The following is an 11,264-nucleotide window of genomic DNA, read 5'->3' as shown; positions in this document are numbered from 1 at the left end:
ATGTACTTAACGTCAGAAGAAACCTGTGGTGGGTTTGATTGCCACGTACACCAGCGTTGGGTATCCCCGGTGATCAAAAGGGGCGTAAATATCACTTCCCTTAAACAAGCATTTTCCGAAGATACAAGTTGATACAGTCGCATTCTAATGGGGTGTGAAAACACCAGCCTCTCACAGGCCGCCACCTGTCCCAGAGTAGGTTAGCTGCAGCCTCTCACAGGCCGCGCCACCTGTCCCAGAGTAGGTGAGCTGCAGCCTCTCACAGGCCGCCACCTGTCATGGACACCTGTCCAGGACACCTCACCAGATTTTCCCTATAAATAGGGGATCAAAGCTCAGACCAATGGGTAATGAAAAATCCCTTCTCTCCCTAAAAACTCTTAAACATCTCCCCTTCACTCCTGCTCATACTGACTTGAGTGTCGAAGGGCCTGTCCGGAGTAAAACCCGGTCTGGTCTTCTGACCTCGCTTGCCTTGTGCAGGACTCAGCCCTCATAGCAGGACTCGTTCTCGACCACCTCACTCCTCGTTCACTCCGGTCCCTCAGGACTCAGCTCCCCTAGTCATCCAGCTCAGCTCTCACGTCACTGCTGTACCTGTTACCGATTTTAGGTCTAACACATTCTAACACCAATATTTGTTTAAAGGAGATTTTATACTCAAAAAGTACAATGGGGCCTACTATAGGTTGATCCAAACCACTCATTTGTTGGGCCACAACAATAGGAAGCAGCTCATAAATCATCTCCATAAGATGATCAAAACCCTGTGATCCATAGGAGTAGGATCATTCTTTGAAGATGATAGACTGGGTAAAGCCTATTTATGTTATGTCCCAAGAAATGAACGGTTTGAATCGTCCTATGAAATGGGCCCCACTCTAGGAAATCGTCCTATGAAAAAAGATTTGAAGGACTATTGGTATTGGGGGACCTCGAGCGTGTGTTCCTAGCAGCCTTTATTTTTATTTTTCCAAAAGGACCGTGTGCTACAAAAGTAGATGGGGACATGAGTGTCATTATGGGCCCCACTAACAAAATAAGTGGACACAGCATCTATTTCAAAAATATGAGGAATATATGATGGGGCCCACACACCACCCATTACTCATGCACCATAGAACATCCTTCATTCCTTCTCTCTTCTGTCTTCCCATCCCTCCTCTATAAATTTATATTATTATTAAACCCGTATTTACAACCTTTATTATTATTATTATACTCCAACTTTATATTAAACCCTTCTTAGAAGGGGGTAAAAAAAAAAAAAAACAGAAAAAATTTAATATTTATATATTTTTTAATTTATGTTCGCCGGTAATGCCGACTCCGGTAAGTAGCGCGCGCCAGTGTCTCACGAACGAGGCGGCCCGAGCCATAGAGGAAGCCGTAGGCGTGGCGCGCCGACGAGGACACGCTCAAACAACATCTTTCCACGCCGTATCAGCTCTTCTAACCCTCCCTTCATCGGCTCTACGAGAAGCTTGCACCAGAGCTCGTAGCTCGGCTTACTCTCATCGGCTTCAGCTCCGAGCCCTCGAGCTCTGCATCTGCTCGGCTCTTGATCGGCTCCCTTCATCCCAAACCTTAGAAGAACCCCCAATTTCAAACTCTCTCATGGCTGCAATCAAACGTTCTCAAGCTATACAAAGAAGAAACCCTGATTCTTACCATTTTATTCAACAACATCAAAACCCACAACAATCTTCGTTATTAAGTGTTAGAGTTGAACTTAAACAGCTTATTATTTCGATTTTAGATGACCCGGTTGTGAGTCGAGTATTTGGGGAGGCAGGATTTAGAAATTATGATGTTAAGCTCAATATAATGAGGCCCCCCTTCGTTAAATTACGCCCCCCTCTATTTCTATGTAACTTCAATTTCCCCTTTGTTGAAGAATCTGATGAGTATTGGAAGAGAATTGGGGATTGTAGGAGAATTGGGGAGGTTTTGTGTGGAAAGATGGGGAGGAATCCTTTGCTTATTGGGGTTTCAGCGAGAGACGCGGTTCGGAATTTTGCGGATTGTTTACAGAGAAAAGAAGGGTTTGTGGGTTCTGTTCTTCCTCAAGAAATTTCTAGGGTTAAGTTTATTTGTATAGAACAGGAGGTGATGGAGATTGGTGGGCCCCGCCGGGGCGATTCTGGGTTTTCTGAATTGGGTAGATTGGCAGAACAATGGGGTGTTATTGTTAGTGTTGGGGATTTGAAGGGGTTTTTTGTGGATAAGGGGAGGTTTATGGTGGGTGAATTGACTAGGTTGTTGGATGTTCATAGAGGGAGGTTGTGGTTGATTGGAACAGTGATGGATCATGAGACATATATGAAGTTTTTGGCGTGTTATCCTTCTGTGGAGAAGGATTGGGATCTTCAGGTTTTGACCTTCACTTCTGTGAGTTCTGAAATGGGAGGATTTTACTCCAGACGCAACAGGTGTGTGCTCTTTTTTCTTTCAAAAAAAGTATTCTTTTTGGATGAGATAAATTCATCAGTGAGTGGAAATGGGCTACTCTTGAATCAAGAGTCTCAATTCATACACTGTTCTGATTTTATTTATATTTTGAACTTTTGAATTGCTTGCCTGTTCTTTAATCTTGTTTACTGATGACCAGGCTTAGCGGATTTTATGGCATGGAAATTCTGAATTTATATTGCTACTTACATCGAGTGAGTTGATAGCTGAGTTATATATGTGCTTATCTTAGTTATGAATTCCATTTTGTTCGCCGTTTCATTTTTGTTAGTGGAACGGAATGTTTCGGTGTTTCGTTTTGGAAAAGACGCTATGACTGGAGAAATTTTTTTAATAGTTATTTAAAAAAAAAACTCTAAAAACATAAAAAATTGGAACAACATGACCATCCTCTACAACCCAATCCAACATTTACTTAAAAGGAAAATCAGTTAAAATGCCTCTGTTGACCAGTGCCTTGACTGGATGAAAAAATTTTAGAGACCAGATTATGAGCTTTTTTATAAAGCACTTTTGTGATTTAATAATGCTTGAATATGAGACAATTTATGAATTTTTAAAATTTTAAAAATATCCCATCATTTGAACATTAAGATTTTGACCTGGCCCGAAATGACCGAAGGGGTCGAATTTTGTACTAGAACTGGAAAGTTGAATTTTTATCCTTTTAGAATTTGATCTTGAAACTATTTTTAATAAATCCAAATGGGGGTATTCCCTTATTTCCATGTAAATCTTATTTACTTAAATGACTTTGCATGTAAATATCTAGTTCAAAGAAGAGGAAAGAAGAAGAAGTGAAGAGGAAAAAAATAGTAAAAGTTAATCTCCCCCAGTTTCGGAGGAAACAGAATGAAACACCAAGTTTTGGTCGAAACTGACAGAAACTGGACGAAACAGAGGGCAAAACGGAATATAGAGGTATTCCATTCTGGCTTTCCATACGGAACGAAACTTTTCGGCCAAAATGGTCGAATTTTATAACTAAGGTGCTTATTGTCGTATTAAAGTCATGGTCGTATCGATCGAAAACTGAAGAACATTGTTATTGAAGTCGTGATCATGAATGGCATGCTAATACTAATTAATAGAGGTAATACTCCATATGGTCCATCATGTTTGCTATAGAAACCAATTCAGGGTTGAAATGGAGATATTGCCTAGGATCATGGTTTTACATTTCCACAAAAATCAACACGAAACAACTGAAATGTTTTTGTTTTCATCGCCACCAAATGCATTACTAAAACCGAAATGAATACCGAAACCAAAACCCCAATGCTCTGTTTGGTTGCCGGGTTTTTTTTGTTCCTGGGAGTTATGTGGGAGAAAAAAATACCCTGGGAGATAGGTGGGAAAAAAAGAAGTTCTAGAAGTATCCTGGTAAAATAAAAATCCCATGTTTGGTTGACCACCGGATTATGGTGGGAAAAAAAAAACCTTTGTTTGGTTGCATGAACTGTTAGGTAGAAAAAAATTCTTCTCAAGCTTATTTTTGGTTCCTGAGTTTATTTTTGTTCCTGGGGTTATCTTGGATTGGGATGAAAAGGCAATCATTACAAAAGTGGGATTAAAAAATTCACCCCACAAGTAATCATTACAAGAGTGGGATTAAAATAAACCTAGTGCTAAAAGGCAACCAAACATGGGATGGGACCAAAATATAGCTAACTCTTCCTGGGACAAAAATTTAACTGGCAACCAAACAGAGCAAGGGTGCGTTTGGATGGCTGGAATCAGGAATCGGAATACTCATCACGTTCCATTTTAATTCTTATTCCCCTGTAAAGGGAATCTTGATTCCAATTCTAGTGTTTGGTTGAGCATGGGAATTCATTACTTCACCTACACACATAGGGTGCGTTTGGATTGCCGGAATCAAGAATCAGAATAGACATTACATTCCTTTCCAATACCGATTCCCTTGTTAAACGGAAACTCGATTCCAATTATAATGTTTGGGTAAGCATCAAAATTTTTTGGAATCAGGCGTCTCGGTCTCTTCAGGAACTCCCACCTTGCTCACACCAAGAGTTGGGCAAGCCCCCTCAGCCACGTTCATCTTGGGAGTGATCATGATCATGGTTTTAAATTTCGACCGAAATTTCGGATTTCGGTGCAGACCGACACCGAAATCACTTAAAACCGAAACGGTTTATTATTTCGGTCCGAAATTTCGGTTTCCTATGTGGGGAACCCAAAAAACCTGTTTTTTTAATAGACTATTGGTTGAACCCCACGGCATATTATCCTCACCGGTTGCTTCCTCCATTATTTCCTGTGAATCCAATCTTGAGGATGACTGAGAGTAGCAGATTTTGCATTCCGTTGTTTTCTATGCTTATCCAGTGTCGTTACCGACGAAGCTTGAGAAAGAGGAGTTTTGTACACGTAAGTCTTGACTCTTGAGGTGTCATAATTAATTAAAATATAAAAGAGAGAGTTGGTTGAGTGTTGTACACTAAAGTCTTGACTCTTGACTCTTGACTCTTGACTCTTGATGTGTGACAGTCAAATTATAATTTAAAAAAGAGAGAGTTGGTTGAGTGTTGTACACGGAAGTCTTGAGGTGTCACAATCAATCAATTTATAAAAGAGAAAGTGGGTTGTAAACTTGTAATATTTCACCGAAATTTCGGCAATTCGTCGGAAATTTTGTATTGAATAAAATAATCATTCCGTTTGAGTACCAGATTTCCGAAACTGGTAGTGAAACCGAAATTTTAAACCATGATCATGATAAATCAAACCAAAAGAGAAGAAACTAAAAGAAATTATTTGAAAGCACCTTATTATTCACTTTTTTTTATAACTCTATCAAGAGAAGAATCTGGATCTCTGTTAGTTTAGAAGGGGGAGGAACCGCCTTTCATGCCTTGTTTGAATAGGGGATTTCCACATAATCTGTATTTAGGATTTCTGGGTGGTTTTCTACATGTTCAGGGTTTCTTTACTCCAGGGTTTTAAGAATGGGATTTACATGTTTAGGGTTTCATTTGATTGCTTGAGGTGTGTTAGAGTTTTACATGCTTCTTTACTCTAGGGTTCTAACTTCTAAGAACATGAAGTACATGTTTAGGGTTTCTTTTGATTGCTTGAGGCATGTAGGGTTTGTAGGACTCATTGGGAAAAAAGGGCTTGAACGGTGGAGCACAAGGGAGGAGAGGGAAGGCGACAAGAGAAAAGATGCAGGGTGGTTTGGGAGCTAATGGATTGCAAGTAAGAGGGGAGTGATAGTTGATGGGTTTTGTTGCTTGGAGAGAGAGAGAGAGAGAGAGAGAGAGAGAGAGAGAGAGAGAGAGAGAGAGAGAGAGAGAGAGAGAGAGAGAGAGACGTGCTTGTTTTTTTCTTGAGAGAGAGACGTCTCGAAGGAATCAGAATACCGCCTCTTTGGGTGGGTAACGTACGCCCCCAAATATTCCGGGATTTTTTCCACCTGTAGTCCCCATTCCGTTACCAATTGTGGACCCAAACACAAGAATTAGATAAAAATCAATCACGTTCCGTTTCTTGTTTCCGAAACCCGCAATCCAAATGCTCCCATAAGGGAGATAAGACCCTCCTCATCATAATAAAATCCATAATCCCAAATTCAAACTTGAAAAATCGGATGAACCAGCCCACCTTGCACTTTGATTGCACAAAAATCAGCGGATTGAAGATCTTATAAAAACCCAAATGCTTCAGACTGAAGATCTTACCAAAAACAAAACCCAAACGCAGGGGATTGAAGATCTCATCAAAACCCAAATGCAGCAGACTGAAGATCTTACCAAACCCTCGTCGTTCTCCCTGAAAAATAAAGACTTTTTATCTTCTTTTTATTTCAGTATCATACCAAAAGAAACACAACGGAAGAAAGGAAAAAAAAAAAGTGGTACCGTAGCCTTAGGCCATAATCCGGATCTCATGTAGAGGCTAATCAAAGCAATGCCAATGTTAGAAATGGTGTCCAATGTAGCCGGGAAGATTGCGTACAATTTGAATCAATCCGCAGAGGTTCTGCTCTACGATATCGTATAAGGAAGAGAGGCCATGGAGAAAAGTTTAGATACCATTAGAAATGAGCTCTTGTCATGTAGAAAAGTTTATTTTCAAAAGCTCTTGTCCTGGAGAAAAGTTTATTTTCAAAAGCTCTTGTCATGGAGAAAAGTTTATTTTCAAAAGCTCGTCCCAGAGTAAAGTTTATTTTCAAAAGCTCTTGTCAAGGTGGGGGGGAGGTTAGGTTAAAAGAAAAGGCCAGGAGAGGGGCTCTCGCCGGATTGGAGAGAGAGAGAGAGAGAGAGAGAGGAAGACTATCAGGGGAGAGAGAGGCGCGTTGGAATCAGAATACCACCTCTTAGGTGGGTTACGTTCCGCCAAAAATTACCCCTTTATTTTCGCCCAGTATCTCTCATCCCACGGAAAAATTTGAACCAAAAGTCGGAATTGGCAGAAACGGAATGTGGTACTGTTTCTGCTTCCCAATTCCGGCCATCCAAATGTTCCCTAAGTCTATTAGTGGGGTATACTATATCAATGTATTGCATAATTATATGTGTATGAATTGCATGTGAAACATGGTGTGAAGACTTTGAAAAGTAAGTCTGTTTTTTACAGGATGAATTTTTAAATAGTTTGTGTTAATTACTTTAAAAAGTAAGAAGGTTTTATCATTTTCCCATAAATAAATCAACATCAGTTATGGTAATCGTAATTATCCATATATAGGCGCAATCATAATTATTAATTCATAGAGAGCCATTGGTAAACCAGTCATTATTAGTATCAGCATTTGGAGCTTTGTTGAGTACCTACATCTTAGATGTATGCACAGTGGCATGGTTGTGATATTCAGGTAATGCGGGTGGATTATGCATAGTAGCACCCCGCTATATTGTGGTTCTATGGAACATACTGTATGTAATAGGATACATCTGTCTTAGTGGTATAGATCTATATGATATGACTCTCTTTGGTTGGCCTTGTGCCTCAGAAAATAGGTATACCCCCTTGATAAAGACTGGCTTCACCCATATGATGAAAATAATTTGAATTAATTAGAAAGGAGTTATACTTTTTATGTAATTATTTAGAGAGAAGTTGGCAAAAGATTACCAAATTTACTGTTCCATTGTCATGCAAATTTCCTATCATGTTCTGTTTGCACAGTCCTGAAAGGGATGTAGAGAATCAAAGCTACTTTTTTTTGGGATGGGTACAGCCCTTAGAATTTAAAATTGGACTGTTGACACAAGTAGTATACTCTGTTGACGTGTGTAAGCAACAATCACATAATAGCTTGGACTACTATGGAGTAGCAAAAGCATTTTGATCATGCCTTAAATGAAGGTATGGTGCTTACTGAGGATTTTGATCTTCAACCATGCTTCATTATACGATGCCTGATTGGATTTACCATTTTCCTGACATCTATATTCATGTCTTTACTTTGACTGCTGACCATTTGTGTCAATTGGATCTCACAGTTCAGTGCTCATGATATACTTACAGCTTGATGGAGTCGTTTGTTCCATTTGGTGGGTTTTTTTCAACAGTATCCGATTTAAAGATCCCTGTAAACAGCGTACACCAATCTGTGTTCCGCTGTCACTTATGTAATGAGAAGTATGAAGAAGAATTGTCTACTATCTTGAAGGGACCCACAGTTGCAGCTTCAGATTTGCGCAAAGCTAGCTTGCCTTCCTGGCTGCAAAGTGCTGGAATGATTAGCATGAACACGGGATTGGATGTGGCAAAGGTGTGTATTTCTTCCAAAGTCATGTCTTTGTTCTGTTCCACCTTCTTAATGACAAAATTAATCCAACTGTGAAACCACCAATTACTCCAAAAGCTTAAGCTGTTGGGGAAGGCGTTATTTAATCTTTTATCATGTGTGGCCCCTCTTTTTAGGGTTGGCCTACACGCTGCACATGTGGCTCCTCTTTTGGGTTTGCCATTAGATGTGGATATTGCTCTGATACCATGTGAAACAACCAATTACTCCAAAAGCTAAATCCGTTGGAGATGGTGGTGTTATTTAATCTTTTATACTTTAACACTCCCCCCCCTCTTTTAAGGTTTGCTTACACGTGGCACGTGGCCCCTCTTTTGGGTTAGCCATTACATGTGGATTTTTAATATCAAGGAGTTTGAACCCAGGACCTTTGCTTTGATACCATGTGAAACCACCAATTACTCCAAAAGCTTAAGCTGTTGGGGAAGGCGTTATTTATTATTTTATACTTTAACACCAACATTTTGTTGATGTTGATTAAAAAAGTTTTCACTACCACAATTTTATCTCTGTTGGCTAGTTGTCATATATGTGGTTCTATTAGGTCATTTCACAATTGTATATCCACTCCATCATGAAGCTCCATCAGGAATAATTGGATGAGTTAATGTTACAATATTTACTACATAACAGTCGTGTTCTCTCTCTTCAGTGCAGGCCAAAGAAGATGGAAAGGTAATGAATGCTAAAGTGATGGAGCTACAAAAAAAATGGAATGATATTTGCCAACATCATCACCGCAGCAGCCAGATGCATGAAGCAGATATTTACGGGATAGGAGCCCAAGTTCTTCCAGGCATTGCTGGTCTCCCTTATGTTACAGATAGAAAGGAGAGAGCCGATAGTCAGAACATGGCTACTAATGTGTCTCAAGACCATAATGCACATGGAAATTGCATTTCCATGTCGATGGACTTGCAAAAGATTTCCTCACCACACCGGACCATTCCTGCATCCGGGGTTTCCGAATCTGTAAAGACTGATTTAGTTTTGGGAATTGTTGATGCTTCTCTTTGCAAGGAACAAAAGCAACAAAGCGTTCAAACCTGTAAAGAACGTTTGAAGGACTTGAGTGGGTGCTTACCAACCGAGTTTGATGCCGTCAGCGAAAGTTTACCAATTGTTCCTGTCGTATCTTCCTCCTGTTCTTCTTTTTCAGATCAAATGGTACCAAATACGCATCTACCTATGAGAAACTACCCGGGTTCAAATGCAATGAAGTCCAATGTGGCTTCTGATATGAATGGCCAGATTGATCCTAGAGATTTCAAGATGCTGTGGAGAGGTCTCATAGAAAAGGTTGGCTATCAAGATGAAGCCATATGTGCTATTAACCAGGCTATAGTGCGTTGCAAACTAGGGAACGAAAGGTGTCGTGGTGCAAGCCTCAAAGGAGATATATGGCTGAGTTTTCATGGTCCAGATAGGGTTGCAAAGAGAAAAATAGCCTTGGCCCTTGCAGATATGATGTTTGGAAGCAGAGAAAACATAATTTGTGTGGATGTAACTTCCCAAGATAGAGTTTCCCGACCAAATACAATCTTTGACCTCGGGCAAGAGATGAATGGGTATGATTTAATATTTACAGGGAAGTCAGTAGTTGAGTATATTGCTGCAGAATTAATCAGGAAACCTCGATCGGTTGTCTTCCTTGAAAATGTGGATAAGGCTGATTCATTACTTCAGAGTAGCTTATCCCAGACTGTTAAGAAAGGTAAATTAACAGACTCGCATGGACGAGAAATTGGCCTCAACAATGCAATCTTTGTGACAACGGCAAGAGAAGTGAAGGGTAAAGAAACCTTATTCACTGGGAAAGACTGTGTTAGTTTCTCTGAGGAAAGGATTCTCGCAGCCCAAGATTGGCAAATGCAAATTTTGATTGGGCACATCTCTGATACCACAAACAATAATAGTTCAAATGTGTTGGTTATTCCACAGAATGAATCCAAAAACAAACAGAGCACTTCAAGTCAGGTTTTCATCAACAAACGCAAGCTCGGCGAATGTGATGAAAAACCACACTCCTTCGAGGTGGCTAAACGGGCGCATAGGACATCAAATACATACCTGGATTTGAATCTGCCTATAGAAGAGATCGAAGAACCAAATCATTTGATTTCGACAACTACACTCCTTGGAGACGATGTGTCCGTAGAAACAGAAGGTTGGCTTGAAGAGTTCTCTGATTCAGTGGATCACACAGTGATATTCAAACCATTTGATTTTGACACCCTTGCAGATAATGTTTTGAAGAAAATCAGTGAGATCTTTCAGAAAATAATTGGATCAGAGGGTACACTAGAGATTGATTCTAAAGTTATGGAGCAGATACTTGCGGCCGTCTGGTTGTCAGATGGGATGAGAGCGCTTGAGGATTGGGTAGAGCAGGTTCTTGGAGAGAGCTTCGCAGAGGCTCGGCAAAGGTACCGCAGCCTTTCGGGTCATCTTGTACTGAAACTAGTGACTTGTGACGAACGCTTCAAGGAAGCGCAGGCGCCTGGAGTTTGCCTTCCTGCTAGAGTTATTCTAAATTGAGAAGTTTGTCATTTAATTAGATGTATAATGTAGCATTTAGCATCTATTAATCTTAAGTTGATCAATTCCAGTCCCCTGTTAATCCCATATATATATTTTTTTGTTTTCGGGTTTTATCAGGTTATGTTTCTGAATTGAATTTGTTGTGGTTAGTGAATGTATGACGATTTGTAATCTTTGGATATGGATTTGATTACATGTAGACAACTTACAAAATGGAAAACTGCCTTGCAATTTTATGAGTTGTTTCTATGACTTGACAAAAAGAGGACAGTAATTGTGGATAACCCTAATATAGAGATAAAGCATAGATGATGAAAAGAATGTAATTTGGTTAAATGTCTTTGTCTAAAAGCTATTTATTCTCTTGCAAAGTCAATTATGATAATCTATTCTTTACGTGTAGGGCAATGCCAAGTTTTCATGGGAATCTACGGATTCTAATTCATCTTTCACCCCATCTCTCACTTGAAAAAAA

General features: G+C 39.8%; 1 protein-coding gene across 1 annotated transcript; it reads left to right on the top strand.

The window, feature by feature from the left end:
• The first annotated feature begins 1,150 nt into the window (after positions 1-1,150).
• On the top strand, positions 1,151-11,023 carry LOC143852028 (protein SMAX1-LIKE 6-like). The gene is made up of 3 exons (XM_077361542.1): positions 1,151-2,432; positions 7,966-8,212; positions 8,906-11,023. The coding sequence occupies exons 1-3, from the start codon at positions 1,321-1,323 to the stop codon at positions 10,784-10,786; spliced, it is 3,240 nt and encodes a 1,079-aa protein (XP_077217657.1). The 5' UTR covers positions 1,151-1,320; the 3' UTR covers positions 10,787-11,023.
• The last annotated feature ends 241 nt before the right edge of the window (positions 11,024-11,264 follow it).

The sequence above is a fragment of the Tasmannia lanceolata genome, unplaced genomic scaffold (genome assembly GCF_043159265.1).
Source record: "Tasmannia lanceolata isolate RefF3 unplaced genomic scaffold, GAP_Taslan_0.1 ptg000018l, whole genome shotgun sequence".
NCBI classification, from domain to species: domain Eukaryota; kingdom Viridiplantae; phylum Streptophyta; class Magnoliopsida; order Canellales; family Winteraceae; genus Tasmannia; species Tasmannia lanceolata.
The sequence above is the reverse complement of the archived record's forward strand: the minus strand, read 5'-3'. Positions and strand labels throughout refer to the sequence as shown.